The following is a 24,241-nucleotide window of genomic DNA, read 5'->3' as shown; positions in this document are numbered from 1 at the left end:
TGAAGGTGAAGACACATGTTCTTTTCGCCCTGGGAGCTTTCAGTCAATGGAGGAGAGACTCGTAAACAGACATAATGCTTAGGGCTAACAGCCCACAGCCCTGCCAGGGCAGGTCCCGGGCGTGGTGGCAGCACAGAGGAGCTCCTCCATTGTGGGAGCAGGAGGGACAGGAAGGCTGTTGGGGGGCTCTGGGAAAATAAAGGGGCAAGACATTGCAAGCAGGGGAAATGGCCCAAGCAAAGGCATGAAGGCATGAGGTTGCACAGGTGTGGGAAGCTGGGGAGTCCAGACCTCGGAGAGCTTCTGAGCGTGCTTTGTACCCTACACATGCTGGGACCAAGCAGGCCAGGTTTATGCCCTATAAGGCCTCTTAATGCGGGGGTGTGGAGGCCGTTAAGCTAGGCTGGCTGAGCCATGCCGGAGGTGTGAACGGAGGCAGAACTGTGGAAGACATGGCAGCATAGAGTTCAACGCCTGGCTGCATTCAAGGAGGTGGGGTTGAGGACAAACCTAGGAGGCAATTCTCACAGATCAGGACCCAAGGCAAGGGTCTTGGTTCACACAAGTATGGTGAGCGGCTGGTATGTGAGAGGCTGGGACACAGCCCAGGGGACATGTCCAGGGGCCAGTGGGATGCCAGCCGCTGGCCTCAGAGGTGCAGCAGGGCTAGAGCTCAGGTCTGGGAGTCACTGGCACATGGATGAACTTTCAGTCCATGGGAGAAGCTAGATTCCCAGAGAGAGTGGGATGAGAAGAAGAGAGCCCAGGTCCCAGTCCAGAGGTCTAAGAGGAGGAGTCCAGGATGGTAGAAGAGGCAGAACTACAGAAAGCAGCAAGAGGATAGGTCAAGTGACCCCACAGTTTCTTCAAAGTACAAGGCTGTGTGGTTTGCCATTGGCCTCGGGAACACGGCCACCCCCATGCATCTACAGAAGGAAAGGCAGGGCCCCTCTCTCCAGCAGTGCAGCTTCCCTGTGCGCTGGCCCAGGTCCCACCACGCCCCTGCCCTCTGACTCTGGCCAGGACATGCAAGGAGAGGCTGCGGTGACACACTCACCAGGAAGTCTTCTTCACAAAACACTTTGCCGTTGACAAAATAAAAGGCTTTTCCTCTCAGCTTCCGGCCTAAGGAAAAACACACAAAGACAGGGCAAAAAAGAAAAATTTTAATATGCAGTGGAAAAAGTGAAAAGTGAAAAGCAAAATCTTTAGGCAGAAATACACACATAAAAACCGCCAACTGTCAATGACACTTTCCAGTTCCTAAAAGATGCCGTGGCCCTTGGTGAGAGGCAGGCAGGCTGAGGCCGGGAGGAAGGGTGCCCTGGCAGGTGCTATTTGGCAAAAAGACTCAAGGGCTGACCTGGAAGTCATCCTACGCTCACCTTCCAGCACCTCCTCTCTGCTTGGAAAGACACCAGCAAAGCATTTGGTGGCGGGACAGCAGAGGCAACACAAGAGGGCGTCTGGGCAAGTCTCTCATGAAGATGCAGTTTCCCACAGGCATTTAGGATAGTCACCTTGGACGTATGCTCCAGGACCACTGTGACCGCCTATCAGGAGAGTCCTATACATTGGTTAACTATTATTTTCCTACCTTTTTCTCGCCTAAACTGTAGAAAACACACATTGTTGGAAGGATATTTTTGTTTTCTCTTGACCTAAAATGAGTAAGCAGGAGTGGGAGAAGTTCAAAGCACCCTGATTCCCTGCAGGGAACTCTTGCTTCCATAAGGCTAACACAGGCAAACACCCTTTATCAGTCCCTCTCATCTCTTATGGAAAACACAATGGGGCTGTGAGCTCAAGATCGGCAGAGGCATCATTAGGGTGTCCCGGGATCCCCTACTTGGCAGTATTCACAGATCTGAGGGCATTTCCAGTGCCAGGCTCAACACATACTCAACAGGCAATGTGGGGGCTTCAGAAACTGAATGAACTCTCCGCAAAAAGTTAAACAAGCCCTTTGGGGCCAGGGTTCACAACATGAAAGTAAAATCACCAATGTCACAAACAGTGCCCGAGATACAGAGAAACCCACCAGACAAACACTGGCTGCCCTCGCCTGGTGACGTCCACAAGAGGCAAAGCAGTGCAGAGCAGATAGCGACAAGACTGTCAAAGAACACTCCTCAGACCTCAGAGAGGACTCTGAAAGCATCAATGCAGCGGAAAAGGCATAAAAAAGGAAGTAACTTTAACTACAAATACAAAAACCTCCAGATGGATGAAAGCCCTAAGTATAAAAAACAGAAACTAGTATAAGAAACTACAGGCTGGAATCCCAGCACTTTGGGAGGCGAGGTGGGTAGATCACAAGGTCAGGAGATGGAGACCATCCTGACCAACATGATGAAACTCCAATTCTACTAAAAATACAAAAATTAGCTGGGTGTGGTGGTGCATCCCTATAATCCCAGCCACTTGGGAGGCTGAGGCAGGAGAATCGCTTGAAGCCGGGAGATAGAGTTTGCAGTGAGCTGAGATCGTGCCACTGCACTACAACCTGGCAACAGAGCAAGACTCCGTCTCAAAAAATAAATAAATAAATAAATAAAAGAAAAAGAAAAAAAGAAACTGCAAGCTTTTTAATTTTCTATTTTGTGATATTTTATTTATTTTTATTATAAGAAAAGAAAGTCTGACTTTGGCATGGAGAAGGATTTTGTAGATAAGACATAAAAAGCACATCGCATGAAGGTTGACTGAACAATAGACATCAAAAATGTAAACTTCTATATAAGAAAAAAGAGCATAAGCAAGGTTTAAAAGATGAAAATGCTGCAAATCCAGCCTGCTCCCCAGCAGGGAGGCAGAGGCAAGGGTCCCAGGACAGGACTTGAGGCCGCATGGAGAGCAGTGGAGACGGAGGAGGCAGAAGTGCTCAGCTGTCCTGGCTGCAGGTGAGACATGGAGGCGGGAACGGAGGTGCTGAAGAGCCAAGAGACTAAGGCTAGGAAAGAAATGAGGACTCTCAGCTGACCACCCACTTTCATGCCTCTGTGCTTTGCTTAACTGGATGGCCCTTTCCTTCAGACCTGGCCAGACCCTTCTGATATAGTTTACATATTTGTCCCCACCCAAATCTCATGTTGAAATGTAATCTCCAATGCTGGAGGTAGGGCCTGGTGGGAGGTGATTGGATCATGGAGTGGTTTCTCATGGTTTAGGACCATCTCCCTTGGTGCTGTTGTGGTGATAGGGAGTTCTCGTGAAATCTGTTCGTTTAAAAGTGTACAGCACCTCCCACTCTCCCTCTCTTCCTCCTGTTCCAGCTACATGAGGTGCTTGCTCCCCCTTTGCCTTCCGCCGTGATTGTAAGTTTCCTGAGGCCTCCCCAGAAGCCAAGCAGATGCCAGCATATGCTTCCTATACAGCCTGCAGAACCATGAGCCTCTTTTCTTTATAAATTACCCAGTCTCAGGCATTTCTTTATAGCAATGTAAGAATGGACTAATACATCTTCTTTGCTGTGGTGGTCATTGCTACCAGATCTAGTGTTGTCTGAATGTTTCCCCAGCCCTCCTGTTGGTTCCTGTAGGACTTTTTAATACTTTGAGTATATGCTACATTCCTTGAGGATATAGCTAAGTCAGCGTCATACTTGGAGGGGAGGGCTTGGCAATACTCTAACAGAGTGCAGTACATGTTGAGTTAAAGAAAAAAGGAAGAGTAAGCCATGGATCAGAAGATGGCCAAAGCACATATAAAATGGTATTAGTACCTGGCCAGGCACAGTGGTTCATGCCTACAATCCCAGCATTTTGGGAGGCTGACACGGGAGGATCACTTGAGATCAGGAGTTTGGGACGAGCCTGGCCAACATGGTGAAACCTCGTCTCTATAAAAAATACAAAAATTGGCTGGGCGCAGTGGCTCAAGCCTGTAATCCCAGCACTTTGGGAGGCTGAGGCGGGTGGATCACCTGAGGTCAGGAGTTCAAGATCAGCCTGGCCAATATGGTGAAACCCCACCTCTACTAAAAATACAAAAAAGTTAGCTGGGCATGGTGGCATGCACCTGTAACCTCAGCTAGTCGGGAGGCTGAGGCAGGAGAACTGCTTGCACCTAGGAGGTGGAGGTTGTAGTGAGCCGAGATCGTGCCACTGCACTCCAGCCTTGGTGACAGAGGGAGACTCTGTCTCAAAAAAAAAAAAAAAATTAGCCGGGCATGGTGCCACGCACCTGTAGTCCTAGCTACTTGGGAGTCTGAGGCAGGAGAATCATTTGAACCCAGGAGGTGGAGATTGCAGTGAGTCAAGACTGGGCAACAGGGCAAGATTCTGTCTCAAAAATAAATAAATAAAATAAATTAAAATGGTATTAGTACCTAAGACACAAAGAACACCAATGAATCAATAAGAAAAAGATAAATAACCCAATGGGGGAAATGAGCAAAGGGCAGGAAGAGAAAGTGCATAGAATAGAAAACCTGTTATACCTTAGGCAACAACCAGGATTATTAATCATAACCCCAATATCTATAATAAAAAGATGCTCTATCCTATCAACAATCAGGATAATGCAAACTAAAACCACAATGAGATTCTATCTCACTTTCACAGACTGGCAAAAATTACTAAATCTAACAGCATGTCTTGGAAGGTGTGGGACAAAAGGAGCCCTTTCACACTGGTGGGAGTGTCATCCACTGGGATGACTACTTGGGAACAATTTGTCAAGGGCCAATAGATCTGAAAACCCACATAATCCACAACACACTTCTAAGGTTGCTCCTTGAGAAGATTAACCAAATATGCATGAGGACAGACATGTATGGATGTTCACGGCAATGTTGTTATGGAAAAACTACAAGCATCTTCAGTGTTCACTAGACATGAGAAATGATACATAGACAAAGAAACTGGAGCTATATTTACTGGATGTGATACCAGACAGTAGTCAAAATGAAAGGACTAGATCTATGCATATCATTATTAATTGAACTGAACACCAGTGCAAATAAGGCAAAATGCCTGAACATACACCAGTGATCGTATATGTGTAAGTTTGAGTGTGCACACACATACACAAACTAGTACTGTTTTTTTGTTTTGTTTTGCTTTGTTTTGTTTTGAGATGGAGTGTCGTTCTGTCGCCCAGGCTGGAGTGCAGTGGCACAATTTCAGTTCACTGCAACCTCTGCCTCCCAGGATCAAGTGATTCTCCTGCCTCAGCCTCCTGAGCAACTGGGATTACAGGCACTCACCACCACACCCGGCTAATTTTTGTATTTTTAGTAGAGACGGGGTTTTGCCACCTCTAAAGAAATAGTGGCCAGGCTGGTCTCAAACTCCTGACCTCAAGTGATCCACCCACCTCAGCCTCCCAAAGTGCTGGGATTACAGGTGTGAGCCACCATGCCCGGCCACAAACTAGTACTATATACATTTTTTATTGATAGTAGTATATATGGTAACAGTAGGAAAATTTCAATTCATAATAGCAGCTGCCCTAGGGAAGGAAGGGAGAGGATGGGAAAAGGAATCAAGATGATTCCAATTTTTATATGACATTTTATTTCCTTTATAAAAATACAGAACCAAAGCTACAATGTAAAAATGTCTGTGCATTCTGGGTGATAGGTAAATAAGGATTATTTCCTATAGTACTTTCCAGTAGGTTTTAAAATACACACACAATTTTTATATAATATTTAATTTCCTTTATAAAAAATACCAAACCAAAACTACAATGTAAAAATGTCTGTGCATTCTGGGTGATAGGTAAATAAGGATTATTTCCTATAGTTCCTTCCAGTAGGTTTTACACACACACACACACACACACACATTTTCGTGAAACACCATAAACCAAAAGGCAATAACAAACTAGAGCAAACATCTATACTGTATGACAGAAAAGGATTTAACTCTAACATGACAATAACTCAGGTAACATTCCCATATAAAAAATGGGTAAAGAATAGGCAGACAAACCACAAAAGAAGTATAAATGATCAATAACTATAAAATAAAATCTTTAGCTTTCCTCATGATTTAAAAAATATTGCTGCCAGTCACAGTGGCTCACATCTGTAATTCCAACATTTTGGGAGGCCAAGGTGGGAGGATCATTTGAACCCAGGAGCTCAAGACCAGCCTAGACAACACAGCAAGATCCCATCTCTATGAATAATAATAATAATAAAAAAATCAGCTAGGTATAGTGGGGCATGCCTGTAGTCCTAGCTACTTAGGGGGCTGAGCTAGGAGGATCACTTGTGCCTAGAGATTGAGGCTGCAGTGAGCTGAGATCACACCTGTGCACTACAGCCTGAGTGAAAGAGTGAGACTCTGTCCCTCCAAAAACAAACAAACAAAAACAAAAAACCCTATGCTTTACCTATGGGACTAGCAAAGCTTAGAAAGAATGATAACCCCAGTGTTAGTAATGACACAGACAGACAGATACTTGTTCACACTCTGCAAGGGATAGCAGAAGCTGAAACAAGCTCTTAGGAGAGAAATTTGGTATTAAAAGTCAGTGGAATTTAGAAAGTTCAGATATTTTCTCCCCAAAAATTCTATTTCAGGAATTTATCCTAGGGAAATCATCATCTCAGCTTTATTTATAATAAGTTGCTAAAAATGAGCATCAAATGTCCAACTCCTATTAAATGATGACCCATCCACATGTTGGAATATTATGCAGCCATAAAAAGATTGTTTTCCAAAAAAGATTTATTGACAGGGAAAAATACTTAAAATATTTTAAAGGAAGTATACAAGTGTGTGGGTTACAGTTATGAACACATTTACACATATGATGGCAGAATTATGTGTACACTCATACACATAAGACGTACACCAAATTTTAAGTCATTATCTTTGAGTGTAAGAAATAGGTGATTTTCAATTACTGTTTTTTCCTGCAATAATTATGCATTATTTTTATAACCTGAAACGCAGTTTAATGGAGTAGGGGAATGTGGGTGGGGCTGTGTGGAAGGGGCAATAGGACTTACACAGAAGGCCGCAACTCTTTAGGTCTCCAAAGCTGCTCGCCTGTCCTCCCCTCAAAGTTACTGTTGCCCTCTCTTCTAGAAGGTCCCCACCCTTGAACATTCGCAGTATTTTCTGACTCTCTAAACTGGGGTACCGAGAATGTCTACCTACAGCTGGATGATCTCAGGGTTCATCAGCAGAACCCCCTTGACAGCCATGGACATTAATTTGTTATTTTACTTAAACTTTCCTCTCTATAAAGGGACTCCAGAGAACTCGAAGTTTTAGAAAAGAAAATGAGAACTAACTAGAGTATCTTTCCTATGTTTTTCCCACATCGGACACCTACCCAGGTGACAGCTGATCTGCTGCCCTCCGTCCCTCCCCAGGAACAAGGTGACGAGGACACAAACAGCCCACCTGGATGGGCGCAGTGGCTCACGCCTGTGATCCCAGCACTCTGGGAGGCTGAGGCAGGTGGACCCCTTGAGGTCATGAGTTCGAGACCAGCCTGGCCTAAATGGCAAAACCCCATCTCCACTAAGAATACAAAAATTAGCTTGGTATGGTGGCGAGCGCCTATAATCCTAGCTACTTGGGAGGCTGAGGTAGGAGAATTGCTTCAACCTGGAAGGCAGAGGCTGCAGTGAGCTAAGATTGTGCCATTGCACTCCAGCCTGTATGACAGAATGAGACTTCGTCGGTGGGGGCGGTGCGGGGAAAGACAGCCCACCTAAGAGGAGCTGCTCAACCAGAAAGCAAAACTATTCACACACTGTCTGATCACAAACAAAGTCCAAATCTTTATTTGTGGAGCTCCCCAGTCTCACTGCTTCCTGCAGGGTAAACTCATTTCTAATGAGAGGAAAGGAGGTGGGGCTGCAGTTGCAGACGGGGTCCCTAGAGGGAGCGAGGAGGCCGCCAGGAAAACGGCGCAGGACTTCAGAGCTTGGGCTTCTGATCCAGTGTATGGAGAACACAGCAAACAGCACTCTGGTTCCAGGAATGGGGTTAGCAAGTTCTAAGGAATCTGAGCTGGAAATCAATGTTTTGTGTAATAGGGCGAAGATCACCTCTATTCCCAAAATCACAGAGGAAGATCACTGAACATGCAGAAGCACTGAACCTTCTAGTGTTAAGAAACAAATTAAACAGGAGCTTTTTCACCCATGAGATCAACAAAGATTTTTTAAGAGTTTGTGATTGTTGTCACTGCATATTTTCATAAGCTACTGCTGAGAGTGTAAGATGATAAACTCTCCCTGGAAGGGAAACTTTAAAATGTTTATCTCTGACTCAGTGAGGTTATCTGAGACAGTTTTGGGAAAGAATTTTAAAAAGTGAATAAATATTTACTTAGATCCAAACTGGCAGCCCTAGAGGAACGGTTACATAAACCAGAGTACATATACATGATGAAATGTTACATAGCTATTTAAAATGTCATTTAAATCGTGTTGTAGTGATGTTGGAAAATGCTTATACTACAGAAGGATAGCATATATATGTTTGGGGTTTTTTTGAGATGCAGCCTGACTCTGTCACCCAGGCTGGAGTGCAGGGGCGCAATCTGCAGCCTCAGCCTCCCAGGCTCAAGGAATCTTCCTACCTCAGCCTCCTGAGTAGATAGGACTACAGGTGTGCACCACCACAACTGCCTAATTTTTGCATTTTTTGTAGAGACAGGGTTTCTCCATGTTGTCTAAGGCTGGTCAACAACTCCTGGGCTCAAGTGATCAGTCCATCTCGGCCCTCCAAAGTTCTGGGATTACAGGTATGAACTACTGCACCCATACTGAAAATATATTAATAAGTGAAAAAAGCAAACTTGACAAGTGTATTTATAGTACAATTCCATTTCAGTAATTTGCAGATACCATTGATAATCAAAAGGGGAAAAAACCAAACCGTGGTTAACACTGGTAGAAGTATAACAGAGAAACATCACTTTCTACTCCATATACTTTAATATTTTAAATTTTCTTTCTAGTATTAGGTACAGTGACAGATGGTATTAGAGAGAAATTTCACTTTACTTCATACATTTCTAGATTAAATTTTTCTAGAAATATGTATAATATGAAAAACAATACTTTTAATTTTAAAAGAAAACCCTTACGTTATAATGTGAAAAGTAAAAAAGCAAGATTTAAAAATTGTGTATCTCAACTATATAAAGAAGAAATTCAAAGAAAAAAGAATGGAAAGGAAATCTGCCCATGAGTGGCAGCGCCTCTGAGTGGACATATTTAGAATCTGCACGGTAAGGCTGGACACGGTGGCTCACGCCTGTAATCCCAGCACTTTGGGAGGCCAAGGCGGGCGGATCACCTGAGATCGGGAGTTCAAGACCAGCCTGACCAACGTGGTGAAACTCCATCTCTACTAAAAATACAAAATCAGCCAGGCATGGTGGGGCATGCCTGTAGTCCCAGCTACTCAGGAGGCTGAGGCAGGAGAATCACATGAACCCAAGAGGTGGAGGCTGCGGTGAGCTGAGATCAAGCCATTGCACCCCAGCCTGGGCAACATGAGCAAAACTCAGTCTCCCCCCCAAAAAAAAAAAAAGAATCTGCATGGTGGAGGGGATGGTTTATTTCCTAGTTGTTTGTTTCTATATACTTCACTACACTTTCCCAAACATTTACCAATGAGCAGGTGTTGCTCTGATTATCGTTTAAAAAACTGCCCAGCTGACTAGATAAGTCCTCTTGCTGCCAGCTCCCACAGCTGCAAATTCCCATGTCCAGACATAGGAGGCCAGTACAGGGGCCTGGGGGACTACGTCGGATTTTCCTTTATTCCAAATTTTTAAAAACTGAGACTCCCCCACTGACCTAAGAGGGTGGGGCTTAGTTTGCTCTGAAGAAGTCACACTTCATTTTTCACTTCAGTTTTGAAAGACCAACTGAATTTAGAAACTGGACAGTGCATCAAAATATATTTGTTTGTATTCTGAGTGGGAGAAAAGCCTAACATCTACTGAATGTCTTCTGTGGTCTAAGTACTATGTTTAGGGCTTACACATATATTTTTAAATGCTTGAAAACTTTGACGCATAGGTTATTGCATCACCGCACCTTCTGGCCCTGTACTGCCACATGCCTTTTACGGAAGAAACTCACGAAGTCATTTCCTACTCAAAGCCATCACCTACTCCAGTGAGCATGGGAAGGGTTCAGTAAAGAGTGAGGCAGAAATCAAACACATCACATGTCAATGTCAAGGAGCAGCGCAAGGATACAGGAATTGATTATTTTGGGGAATCACTTGAAATCACACCCAAAGATTACGCCTAACTTTCTGGAGTAAAAATATGATACTTATGAGTTACACATTATAATTTTCATTTCATAAGTGAGGAAATTGAGGCTTACCCAGGTAGCTGTGCTTGTTCCACTGCACCATGAGGCCATCTAGCAGTATTTAATGCTTGTTGGATGCACACCTATACGCAGAATCCAGTTTCTCTCTTCTGCCACGAAACAGGACAGGACTTTTTTTTTTTTTTTTTGAGAGAGGGTCTTGTTGTGTTGCCCAGGCTGGAGTGCAGCGGTGCAATCATAGCTCACTGAAGCCTGGAACTCCTGGCCTCAGGAATCCTCCCATCTTGGCCTCCCAAAGCATTGAGACTACAGGTGTGAGTTACCACATCTGGCCGGAAAAGGGAGTTTTCATTCAAGCACTTTCTAGGTACTGGGCCCTTTGCTTGCCTCATGTCTCACTTAAGTGTCATCAACAATTCTGTAAAAACTCCTTGTGATGACAGGCATTTGGATGTAACTTGACAGGTAACCTTCCACTTGGACACGGGCTAAAGTTTGTATCTTTGGAGAAAGGGGGTTGCTGAGAGGAGGCTGAGGCCAGGTAGGAAAAGCAAGCAACCTGGTGCTGAGAAGCAGGGAGGCAGAAAAGGTATTCTCCAGGCTGAATCACCCTAGATCTGGCCAATGGAACAGATGCCAACTGACCTGAAAATTCCTGGAATCACTGCCACTGTCCTGAAAGTTCCAATCAAGAGCAGGATCCAGAATCCTCCTTATTGATATTTAAGCTAGAGCACCCAACCGCCACTAGGTGGTGCTAAACCACAGCCAGGACAAGGACAGACTGAAGCAGCACAACTTTCCCCAAGCCGGCCAGCCCTGGCGGCCTGCTTGAGTCATTTCATTAATCTTGCAATAATGTGCCCTGATGTTTGGGCAGCTGAAACTCACTTGTTGGCCGGGCGTGGTAGCTCAAGCCTGTAATCTCAGCACTTTGGGAGGCTGAGGTGGGCGGATCACGAGGTCAGGAGGCCGAGACTGTCCTGGCCAACATGGTGAAACCCCGTCTCTACTTCAAGCCTGTAATCCCAGCACTTTGGGAGGCTGAGACGGGCGGATCACAAGGTCAGGAGATCGAGACCATCCTGGCTAACACGGTGAAACCCCGTCTCTACTAAAAAATACAAAAAACTAGCCGGGCGTGGTGGCGGGCGCCTGTAGTCCCAGCTACTCGGGAGGCTGAGGCAGGAGAATGGCGTGAACCCGGGAGGCGGAGCTTGCAGTGAGCTGAGATCCGGCCACTGCACTCCAGCCGGGGTGACAGAGCGAGACTCCGTCTCAAAAAAAAAAAACAAAAAAAAAAACCAAAAATTAGCTGGGTGTGGTGGTGTGCGCCTCTAATCCCAGCTACTCGGGAAGCTGAGGCAGGAGAATCGCTTGAACCCGGGAGGCAGGGGTTGCAGTGAGCCGAGACTGCACCACTGCACTCCAGCCTGGCAACAGAGCGAGACTCCGTCTCAAAAAAAAAAAAAAAAAAAAAGAAAAGAGAAAAAAGAAATTCACTTATTGCATTATGGTCAAGTTACTGATGCTTTTTTTTTTAATGATGGAGAAACAAAAGCTAAAGAGGTTAAATTTACCTATGTAGCTAAAAATTAAATAGAAGAGTTGAGATTTGAACCCAAGTCTCTCTCGTGCAAGTCAACACTCTTTCCACCACTCTATACTGTCTCTCTTGTTGTCTATTCCAAAAGGAATATCTCTCAGACTAAGGGGAATGTCTTAGTCGTTTTAGGCTGTTAGAACAAAATACCATAAACTGAGTAGCTTAAACAATAGACATTTATTTCTCCCAGCTCTGGAGGTTGGAAGTCCAACATCAGGGTGCTAGTAGGGTCAGGTTCTTAGTGAGGATCCAGTTCCTGATTTACAGATGGCTGTCTTCTTGCTATGTTCTCACATGGCGGAAAGGGAACTAACTAAATCTCTGAGCTCTTCTCATAAGGACACTAATCCCATTCATGAAGTCTCCACCCTCATGACTTAATCACTACCCAAAGACTCCACCTCCAAATACCGTAATGTTGGGATTAGAGTTTCAACATCGGGATTTGCGGAGGGGCAGTATAAACGCTCAGTCCTTCCAGGGAAGAAGATGGATTTCCTGGCATTCCCAATTAAACGTCCCTCTGCTCCCTTAAAGAGGCAAATTTCACTGTCCTCACTGACTTGCTATGGCGGCTCATACGTAGAGATGTAACACCAGGGAGCCGCTGTGGCTATGGCGGAGCTAATAAGGACAGAGGACAAAATGGAATAGCCAAGGGATAAACACCAAAAACTGAGGTGATTCTCAAATCTTTAGCATGCTTCAGACCCACCAGGTGGGTTAGTTAAAACACATATTGCTGACTTAGTAAGTGTGGGAACGGGCCCGAGACTCTGCATTTCTAGTTAACTTCTCTAGTGATGCTGATGGTGCCAGTCCAGGGACCACACGTTGAGAACCACCGAGTCAGGCTATGCCTCAGGCGTGTCTCTGAACTGGCACTTCCATTTGATGCTGTTCATCTTGGTCAAAAATGTGAAGACCTAAACCATCCCTGGATAATCAGCATCAAACATAATGCTGCGGTGGGAGTGTCAGTGCTACATCTTTACAATTCTAGTTTCAGAATCGTCCTGCTTCCAGCAGGGGAATTCCCTCCACTAGGAAATAGCTGATGATAGTCACACTAAATATATAATCAATAGACCATTTTTACAGTTTTAGAATACAGTAGTCAGAAGTGCTCTTTATTTTATTTACATCAGCCATGTATAAAATATTGACTAATAGGCTGGGCATGGTGGCTCATGCCTATAATCCCAGCACTTTGGGAGGCTGAGGCAGGCGGGTCGCTTGAGGTCAGGAGTTCGACACCAGCTTGGCCAACATGGTGAAACCCTGTCTCTACTAAAAATACAAAAATTAGCCAGGTGTGGTGGCATGAGCCTGTAATCCCAGCTACTCAGGAGGCTGAGGCAGGTCAATCGCTTGAACCTGGGTGGCAGAGGTTGCAGTGAGCTGAGATCGCACCATTGCACTCAAGCCTGGGTGACAGAGTGACAACTTGTCTCAAAAAAAAAAAAAGACTGATCAATGTGCAGATTCACAGAGAATCCACTCCAAAAAGACACTTTCCACAGATGTAGTGAATTATTAGTATTATTATTTTTGAGACAGGGTCTTATTCTGTCACCCAGGCTGGAGTGCAGTGGTGCAATCTCCTTCTGGGCTAGAGCAGTCCTCCCACCTTAGCCTCAAGTAGCTGGGAACACATGCGGATGCCACCATGCCTGGCTAATTTTTTGTGTGTATTTTTAGTAGAGACGGGGTTTCACCATGTTGCCCAAGCTGGTCTCGAACTCAGGGGCTCAGGCTATCCACCTGCCTCGGCCTCCCACAGTGCTGGGATTACAGGCTTGAGCCACCATGCAGGCTGTGAACGAGTATTTTATATTTGCCTTCAGGCCATCTTCAGTTGAAAAGAGAAAAAGGCATCTGATAAAGCTGGTGTAGTTTAACAAAGAAAACAAGAGTTGGGGACATCATAAAAAGAGGTGAGCCATTTAATCTGACAAAACTAAAACTTGCAATAATACTCACCATTCTTCCTTCCTATAAAACGGAAATGAGCTATAACCTATTCTAGAAACATAATTGGTCCTTGGCGGTAAGACTCCACCACAAATTTCAGTTCCAAAATATCTCCCTGAGAAGTAAAAACGCAAGGGTTTCCCAACAATGAGAAGAGTTCCGGAGAAAAGAAAGCAAACATTAGCAGTCACTTGGATTGTTTTGGTCGTACTGTCCCAGTTAGTGACTTCTACCTGTACTGTCCATGGTGGCTACCAGCCACATATGGTCATTTATATGTAAATTTAAATAAATTAAGATAACATTACAAATTTAGCACCAGGGCTTGAACAAGTATATCTTGAGTACTTAATGGCCACTTGTGACTAGGGTAGCTTTAGAATATCTACATCATCACACAAAATTCTACCCAATCTACTTCTTCAAACAGCTTTTCTAGAATAGGTTTTTTGGGTTTTTTTTTTGAGACAGGGTCTTGCTGCGTAGCTCAGACTGGAGTGCAGTGGTGCAATCTTGGCTCCAGCAAACTCTGCCTTCTGGACTCAAGCCATCTTCCTGCCTCATCCTCCTGAGTAGCTGGGACTACAGGCATGCATCATCACACTCAGGTAATTTTTGTATTTTTAGTAGAGATGGGACTTCACCACTTTGGCCAGGTTGGTCTCAAATTCCTGACCTCAGGTGATCCGGCTGCCTCAGCCTCCCAAAGTGCTAGGATTACAGGCATAGGCCGCCACACCCAGTCCCAGAATAGGTTAACTCTTAAAAGACATTGCTAAAAACAAATCAATTTGGTTTGGCTCAAGTGAAGGAAAGATCCAGCCTTGATTGTGCGGGCTTGCCCAGTCTCAGTCAGCCAAGCAGCACAGCAGAAAGCGGCAAGCACTTTCTGCTGTGGAAAAGTACTCAGGCTTGGGGTCCAACCTTGCCTTTGCCCTTTCCCTGAAACGAGACCCTGGCTGCCACCGAAACGCTTCAGGTTCTCTGGTGAGGATAAAAGTGGGATCACAGTGGGGAACACAGCCCAGTGCACCTCATACCAGGTATCTGGTGTGACTGTTGCCAGCATCCCTACCTGACCTTCCGTTTCCTCAGATGACACCCACCAGAGCTAAAAATCACAACCACCACCCTCTCCCCCTCCTCATCCAAATCCCCTACATCACTCCTTCCTTCTCAGTTTATCTGTGGCAAAGGGCTAGGTATGGGAGGCTTTTGTTTTTAATTTCCATCTGTCAGACTTATTATCTTGTAAAATACAATAATATAGAAAAATGAAACATAAAATCCAAGCCCCAAATGTAGTTATTATCCAATTCAACTGACACAAAGCCACTCTGTCAAACTCTTAGGAAGGTCTCTAAACGTTCTCGTCTCTTTCTCGGCCTTTGCCGGTGCTGGCCAAGGACCATGATCTGAGCAGTGCTGCCTCATGCTCCAATTCTCTTCTCACGTGCCACTCCAAAGTCTTTCTTTGTCTTATAGTTAGTTTTCTATTCCCCCTATTCCAGGCTATTACCGTCTGGATCAGAGATGAGAATACTGCACAGAGAGACAACCCAGAGATGTGCAGAGGATCTCCTTTAAGTATTCAGCAGAGCACCGATCAGCTCTTGCCTGTGAGGAAACTAACCAGAGTCAGAGGACAAACATCTGCAGGATTAGCAAGAACAGTGCCTGGCACCCACAAAAGCTGGAAACAGTGCCTATTCCCAACAGCCCTGAAAATGAGGAATAATAGAGCCCTAGACTGAGCTCTGCTCTGAATTCATCTAATAAATCATAAAAGCAAGACTGGAAAGGATCACTGTTCCCAAATAATTTAACTGCATCTCAGAACAATGCTCCGAAGATTTAAAGAATACAAAATATCCAAGATTCAATAAGGTAAAGTTTACAATGTCTGGTAGCCAATCAAATATTCCCAGGCATGCAAAGAGGCAGGAAAGCACAACCTATAGGGAAAAGAATAATCAATCTATGGAAATCAACCCCAATCAGACACAGATATTAGAATTAGCAGAGAAGGACATTAAAAGCTATTGTTTCCATACTCAATATGTTGGAAATGTTAAGTAGCAACATGGAAAATATTAAAAAGGCTCAAACTGAGCTGCTAGAGATGAAAACCAAAATGTCTGAGATAAAGAATACACTGGCTGGCCGGGCATGGTGGCTCCCACCTGTAATGCCAGCACTTAGGGAGGCCAAGGAAGGCGTATCACTTGAGGCCAGGAGTTGGAGATCAGCCTGGCCAACACGATAAAACCCCATCTCTACTAAAAATACAAAAATTAGCCAGGCATGGTGGCTCATGCCTGCAATCCCAGCTCCTTAGGAGGCTGAAGCATGAAAATCGCTGGAACCTGGGAGGCAGAGGTTGCAGTGAGCCGAGATCACACCATTGCACTCTAGCCTGGGCAACAGAGAAAGACTCTGTCTCAAAATAAATAAATAACAGGCCGGGTGCAGTGGCTCACACCTGTAATCCCAGCACTTTGGGAGGCCGAGGTGGGTGGATCACCTGAGGTCAGGAGTTTGAGACCAGCCTGGCCAGTGTGGCAAAACCCTGTCTCTACTAAAAATACAAAAATTAGCTGAGTGTGGTGGTGCACGACTGTAATCCCAGCTACTTGGGAGGCTGAGGAAGGAGAATCGCTTGAACCCAGGAGATGGAGGTTGCACTGAGCCAAGATCACGCCATTACACTCCAGCCTGCACAATGGGGGCGAGACTCCATCCTAAAAAAAATAAATAGACATCTGATCTTTGACAAACCTGACAAAAACAAGCAATGGGGAAAGGATTCCCTACTTAATAAATGGTGCTGGGAAAACTGGCTAGCCATATCTAGAAAGCTGAAACTGGATACCTTAACACCTTATACAAAAATTAACTCAAGATGGATTAAAGACTTAAATGTAAGACCTAAAACCATAAAAACCCTAGAAGAAAATCTAGGCAATACCATTCAAGACACAAGCAGAGGCAAAGACTTCATGACTAGAACACCAGAAGCAATGGTAACGAAAACCAAAATAGACAAATGGGATCTAATTAAACTAAAGGGTTTCTGCACAGCAAAGGAAACTATCAGCACAGTGAACAGGCAACCTACAGAATGGGAGAAAATTTTTGCAATCTATCCATCTGACAAAAGACTAATATCCAGAAGCTATGAAGAACTTAAACAAATTTACAAGAAAAAAAAAACCATTAAAAAGTGGGCAAAGGATATGAACAGACACTTTTCAAAAGAAGACATTTATGCAGCCAACAGGCAAATGAAAAAATGTTCATTATCACTGGTCATTAGAGAAATGCAAATCAAAACCACAACGAGATACCATCTCACGCCAGTTAGAAAGGCGATCATTAAAAAGTCAGGAAACAACAGACGCTGGACAGGATATGGGAAATAGGAATGCTTTTACACTGTTGGTGGAGTGTAAATTAGTTCAACCATTGTGGAAGACAGCGTGGCGATTCCTCAAGGATCTAGAACTAGAAATACCATTTGACCCAGCAATCCCATTATTGGGTATATACCCAAAAGATTATAAATCACACTGCTATAAAGACTCATGCACACGTATGTTTACTGCAGCACTATTCACAATAGCAAAGACTTGGAACCAACCCAAATGTCCATCAATAATAGACTGGATAAAGAAAATGTGGCACATATACACCACATAATACTATGCAGCCATAAAAAAGGATGAGTTCATGTCCTTTGTAGGGACATGGATGAAGCTGGAAACCATCATTCTCAGCAAACTATCACAAGGACAGAAAACCAAACACCGTATGTTCTCACTCATAAGTGGGAGTTGAACAATGAGAACACGTGGACACAGGGAGGGGATATCATACACTGGGGCCTATGAGGGGGGTGGGGGACTGGGGGAGGGATAACATTAGGAGAAATACCTAATGTAAATGATGAGTTGATGGGTGCAGCAAACCAATATGGCTCATGTATACATATGTAACAAATCTGCACATTGTGCACATGTACCCCAGAACTTAAAGCATAATAAATAAATAAATAATAAATAAATAACAAAAAACTTTTTAAAATTTTTAGAAAAGAGAATACATTGGATGGGATTAATGGCAGATTACACCCTGCAAGAGGAAACATTAGTGAATTTAAAGGTACAGCAATAGAAAATGTCCAAAATTAAATGAGAGGAAAAGAATTTTTTAAATAATGAAATGGGCATTAAGTGAGCTGTGGGACAACTTCAGGGTGCCTAAGACTGGAGTAATTGGAGTCCCTAGTGGAAGGGGAGAAATGTAAAGAAACGGATTTGATGAAGACTACAAACCCGCAGATCCAAGAAGCTCAACAAACCCCTAAGCACAAGAAACATGAAAAGTATATCAAGGGATATCATAATCAAATTTCTCCAAATCAATGATAAAATCTTAAAAGCAGTCAGAAGAGGGAAAAACATGTTACATACAGAGAATAGAGATATCAGATTTCTCATTAAAAACAAAGTAAGTGAGAAAATAGTAAAAACAAAAACAAAAAAAACTTTAAGGAACTCAAAAAGTATCAAGCTAGAATTCTATATCCAGCAAAAAAATACATATTTCAAAATAAAAAAAGTGAAAGAAAGATAAATTCAGATATACAAAAGTTTAAAGAATTCATCACCAGATCAGCACGCGACAAAGAAAAAATGTTAAGAGAAGTCCTTCAAGCAGAAGGAAAAATGGTACCAGATGAAAAAACCGGAATCTAAACAAAGGGATGAGGAGGAGCAGAAATGGCAAATGTATGGACAAGTGAGACTTTTTTCTTATTAGTTAAATCTCTTTAAAACTTTTAGAAGAAAACATGGACATGAATCTTCGTGACCTTGGGTCAGCCAATGTTTTCCTACAAAAAGCACTAAAAACACAGGCAAATAAAGAAAAAAAAAAGTAGATAAATTATACTGTATCAAAGATTTAAAACCTTTGTGCTGTAAACAATACCATCAAGAAAATGAAATGACAGTCCACAGAATGAAAGAAAATTTTTGCAAATCCTATATCTGACAGGAGATTGATACGTAAAACATATAAAGAACTATTAAGACTCAATAATAAAAAGACAATCCAAGTAAAAATGAGCAGGGAATTGAGAAGACATTTTTCCACATAAGACATACAAATGGCCAATAAATGTATGAAAAGATGCTCAACATCATTAATCATCAGGAAAATGTAAATCAAAACAACAATGAGATCCAACTTCACACCAAATAGGATAGTTAGAATAAAAAAAACTAGATAAGCATAAGTGTTGGCAAGGATGTGGAAATACTGGAACCCTCATACATGGCTGGTGGGAATGTACAATGGTAAAGCTTCTTTGAAAAACAGGTCCTCAAAAGGTCATAGTTACCATATGACCCAGCAATTTCACTGCTAGTATTTACTCAAGAGAACAGAAATGATATGTTCACATAAACACCTGTCTAGGAATGTTCATAGCAACATTATTTATAATAGCCAAAAATAAAAACAAGTATCTATCAACTGCTGAATCAATAAAATATGCTACATCATCTATACAAGGGAATAGTATTCAGCCACAAAAAGGTATGAGATACTGATTCATGCTACAACGTGGATGAACCTGGAATGCATGCTAAGTGAAAAAAGCCAGACACAGAAGATCATATATGATATGATTCCATTCATATGAAATACCCAGAATAGGCAAATCTATAGGGATAGGAAGAAGATCAGTAGTTGCTTAGGGATGAGGCAAGGCAGGTGAGGAGGTGAAGTGATGAGTATCAGGTAATGGGAAAGTGTCACCTTTATTTATTCCAACATTTATTCTGTGTTCAGAATTATACCAAAGGTGCTGAAAGGTTATAAGGAGTAAAATCATGATCAGTTAAACCCTGTTCCTATTCTCCCAAAACCGATCATCTAGGGGGAGACAGAGATCCCTGCAAACAGTTTCAATCCAATCATAATTGAAAACACCCTAGGGCAGGCAAATGAACAAGGTACATGTGGGACCCAAGATGAGGGGAGCCGCAATGGAGATGGCATCGGAAGACACTGAAGGGGGAGTGATGTTCGCCTGGGTGGTGATGAAGGGTAAGGGTGACAAGGTACAAGGGTAGAAAATGACAGGGGCTTCAGCGCTTCAGGAGGCTGTGGGGCAGTGGGGGAGGGGGCTAGTTTGAAAGAAGATAGGAAAGAAGTTAGAACTATTTTAAGGAATGTCTTAAACACCAGGCAAAAGAACTGGACTACAATGGAAAGGCAAAAAGTAGCTGAAGGTCTCTGAGCTGGAGAGTGGCCTCCTCACTGCTGTGCCCAGAGACCAGACTGGAGGTGACAGCAGTGATCCATGCAAGAGACAGAGATGGTCTGCCCAAAACAAGGCATCTGGGACCCTGCTGGCATCCAAATGCCACCAGTGGTGACCACTGCAGGGCTGCTGCTGACGTGGAGAGGCAGCTGTCACCCTGCCCCTGAACACAGGGAAGGGTCTGCATCCTCTGGCCAGGCGTTGGATTTGCCAGACCCCCAGGCTGGCCTGTGCCCTGTCATGCATCTGGTCCTTGAAAACCCGGCCACAGGATCCACACCCAGCCAACCTCAGTACTCCTGGGAAGAGTCTGGGAGCTCCCATGGTAAGAGTTCACTTCCCCTTTAAACTTTAACTGGCAGGAAGGTTATGTTGGCTTTGAGTCATCAAATCAACAGGATCTTACGCAGCAGATGGTTATGAAGGCTATGGAGCAATGAGGGAAAAGGCATATGATATATCTGTAAGTGGAAAAAGCAGGGCATAAAAGCAAACATACACTGTGATGACAACCAGGCAAAAACGTCTATGCAGGTACAGCATACGTTTTTGGAGGTTCTTTTTGGTATTGAATTATAGGTGATTTTCTTCTTCCATATATATTTTTTGACAATGTGACTATATTGACTAGGTGACGTATAAAGTATCAAAAACAAGAAACTTCATGAGTAATTTCCTATTAATAAGTGAACTCTGGCTAAGAAGATTTAGAGGCTGGGCATTGTGGCTCGCACTTGTAATTCCAGCACTTTGGGAGGCCAAGGCAGGAGGATCACTTGAGCCCAAGAGTTTGAGACCAATCTGGGCAACATAGTGGGACTCCATCTCTACAAAAATTAATTTTAAAAAAATTAGCCAGGGGACTAAAGGGACTGAGGTTGGGGGATCACTTGAGCCTGTAAGGCAGAGGTTGCGGTGAGCCATAATCGTAACACTGCACTCCAGCCTGAGTGACAGAGTAAGACTTTGTCTCCAAAAAAAAAAAAAGATTTAGGAACAAGAGGCTTTATATGCAGTCCAATACAGTAGCCACGAGCTGCAGGTGGCTACTAAAATAAATTTAAACTTTAATTAATTAAAATGAAATAAAATGGAAAATGCAGTTCCTTAGTCACACTAGCCACATTTCAAGTGCTCAAGAGCCCCACGTGGCCAGTAGCTGCTGTGTTGGATGGTGCAGGTCTATAGGTCAGAGAGAAGCCAGAGGACTGAAGTCCACATGAAGGTCGAGTGGGCTGGTGGTGAGGCCCACTGCAGGGCCACAGCCAACTTCCCAGCTAACTTCATCACATCCCCCAGGATGCTCTCCCTGCACATGCAGATCTCAAAAACTGGGATCTCTGCAGGCAGAGCCAGAGGTCGGCACCGCAACAGGCTCCTTGTGATGGTGACTGACTGACGCGCAGTGAGGGTGAAGGCCATGGATGTGGTGGCAAGCATATACGCAGTGGCTACATGCCCCTGGGCACGAACCCACTTCCCCACTCACCAGCTGGGCAACCGCTCCGAGTCCCCATGACCTCTTGTGTAAGATGAGTGTGGCTGGAAGGCAAGCAAGGGACACAAGAAGACAGCCATGTGCAGCTTGTGTCTACTGTATTGGACTGCATATAAAGCCTCTAGTTCCTGAATCTTTTTTTTTTTTTTTTTGAGACAGAATCTCACTCTGTCACTCAGTCTGGAGTACAGTGGCACGATCATGGCTCACTGCAATAAATGCATTAAATGTTCCACAGACAGCAGCTCGCATTACACTGACTTACAGGCATGGATCCACTGATGGGCAACTATGAGTGCAAACAAAATTGTCGGTGAAAGGAGGAGAGAGGAGGGAAAGGAAAGGGAAGGAGAAGGAAGCTGAAGGGGCCAGAGCCAGGGGCAGAAATGTAAGAGAACAGCTGAGAGACACATGAAGAAGGGATACTCTCAGTGAGATGAGAGGACCACGGAAACCTGAGGAGGGCCTACGGTGCCAGAATACAGTCAGACCTGGGTAAAAGAGTTTACTCCCTAACCCAGGACTCTGGCTCTCAGATGAGGCACTGCGGTGTAACATCTTCCTGCTAATTACAATGTGATGCTCCTGTCGTATCGGAGCTGCTCTTCATTCTCCTCTTAGACTTGAGAAGACAGATGACACCCTGGGCACCACCAAGTATCACCCTTGGTCTGGGACTACCACAGGGGAAAGGTGCAGACTTCCAACAAAAACCAGACATGTGCAATATCAGGAGCTTATGATGGAGACACGGCAACATAAGGTATAGGTTACACCAAAGTTAACCTCTACAATATACTGCAAAACCCTCAGATTCTGTTCAGACGATAGGAACAAAGGAGTCTGATGGTCTCCCCTGTCAGGAACTTCCTGGCCTCTGACTGAACCAGCAGAGTCTGACCTGGGAAACCAGGTTTGGCCCCAACTCCAGTGCACTAGCAGAACTAGGCTTACAGGAGACAGACACAAGAGACCCTTTGATAACCAAAGCAAGTGGCCCCTCCACTCTCTTCTGACCCCTGCGACCCTCTGGCTAGCTCCAGCCTATTTTGGTTGCTTCCTGATCTTTCCCGTGCCCACTGATTTCCTTTAGCATCTGCCCACTCTTCCTTTCTCATGTTCTTGATCTTCAGCTTTTTCCTTAGGTCCTGCTGACTCATTCAGCTCATACAGAACTGCTGAATATGATGAGAAATATTGGGACAATTCAACAGCTCAGAAATTCGGGGATCAAAGCCCTTAGTCCATTTCTCTACTTTGGGTGCATCCCACTATTGAATTCTAGCCCCCCATTCCCAGCCCCAGGCCACTCCTGCACTCACAACTCGAGGGTGGCCAAAAACCCAGTCTCTGTTGTCACACAACCCCAAGGCAGCTGCTGAACCTGAAAAGGCAAGGCAAGGGCCCATGGCTAGAGCCCGGCTCCTGTCTTTGGCAAATACTCTCTCTAAGCAAAGGTAATTTAACACAGTGGATAACAGTGAGAGCTGCGGATCCATGGGTCTTGGGTTCAAGTGCTGACCACACCACTTAACAGTGACGTAACCAACCACAAACTAAACTCCCCAAGCCTCAATCTGTACATCTTAAGTTAAGAGTAACAATAATAATGAACGCTGAACTCACTGAATTGTTACAGGATTTAGTGAGCCGCCATGGGCGGAGGAGGGCTACATGGTGTCAGGCTCACAGTAAGCTGGAAAGCTTACCTATAAATTATCTATAAATACCGCGGTGACTGTTTTACAGAAGCAGACCTGCATGAATTAAAGGAAGACCTCCCTAGTTCAGGCTTAACTAATTCAAAATGTGGAAGCATTTTCAGGGGCTGGGTTGATGAGGTCATTTACAAAGTCAACAAAAAAGGGAAAGGATTTCAGATGCAGTATTTAGACTGTAAGAAAAACAAAATAGCTGACAAGAACCCTCCAGTTCAGAGGGCTGAGTCAATCACCAAGCACTTATTCATTTGCTAAGAACCTCTGTTTCACAACACTAGGCTTGGTCCTAATTGTTTTACCTATCTCAAGTAACAAAATGGCATTTTGTGAGTGTTCTAGATGCAGGCTTTTTACTAAGAAAGGCTTTCTTCCAACTGGGTCTCAACAAGTGAGATTTTACTATAAATCCCATCCGCAATCTTCAACAGGCATGGACTTTCGGTTTTTGGAAGGTGAAATGAGCAATGGTATATACTCTTAGTTTTGCTTTTTCTCCCCACTAAGGCATGGCTGGCAGGTCACAGTGCATTTTGTACCCAGGAATATAAACAGTAGGTTACACCACTGCAATTCATTCTGGCCTTGACTTACACACCCCAGCACCATCCCAAGTGGACCCTGTCTGGCCCTCTGCAGCCTTCCACTGAGCTCGGGCCTGCACTGGGCATAATTTCTGTCAGCTGTGGGACTGGCTGCTTCCCAACTTCCATCCCCAAGGTGGGCACCCCCATGCTCCATGGGCTTCTGGCGGGCAGCGTGTATTTACCTAGTCCATCATTTTCCATCTTATATCATCAAAAAACTAATAGGAATCATGACAATGACATGGCAAGCAGGT

General features: G+C 44.2%; 1 protein-coding gene across 3 annotated transcripts in view; it reads right to left on the bottom strand.

Annotated features, from left to right (window-relative positions):
* LOC105480335 (LIM domain containing 1) overlaps window positions 1-24,241 on the bottom strand; it is a 128,927-nt gene that overhangs the window by 14,704 nt on the left and 89,982 nt on the right. For 2 of the 3 annotated variants that reach the window (XM_011739008.3, XM_011739007.2), the window contains one exon: window positions 1,058-1,125. In XM_011739008.3, coding sequence (XP_011737310.1) covers window positions 1,058-1,125 — 68 coding nt within the window. Of the gene's footprint in view, window positions 1-1,057; window positions 1,126-10,324; window positions 11,343-24,241 lie in introns of those variants that run through there. The other variant, XM_011739009.3, reaches the window with a different exon arrangement.

The sequence above is a fragment of the Macaca nemestrina genome, chromosome 2, assembly GCF_043159975.1.
Source record: "Macaca nemestrina isolate mMacNem1 chromosome 2, mMacNem.hap1, whole genome shotgun sequence".
NCBI lineage: Eukaryota > Metazoa > Chordata > Mammalia > Primates > Cercopithecidae > Macaca > Macaca nemestrina.
This window is presented reverse-complemented; position numbering and strand designations above follow the sequence as displayed.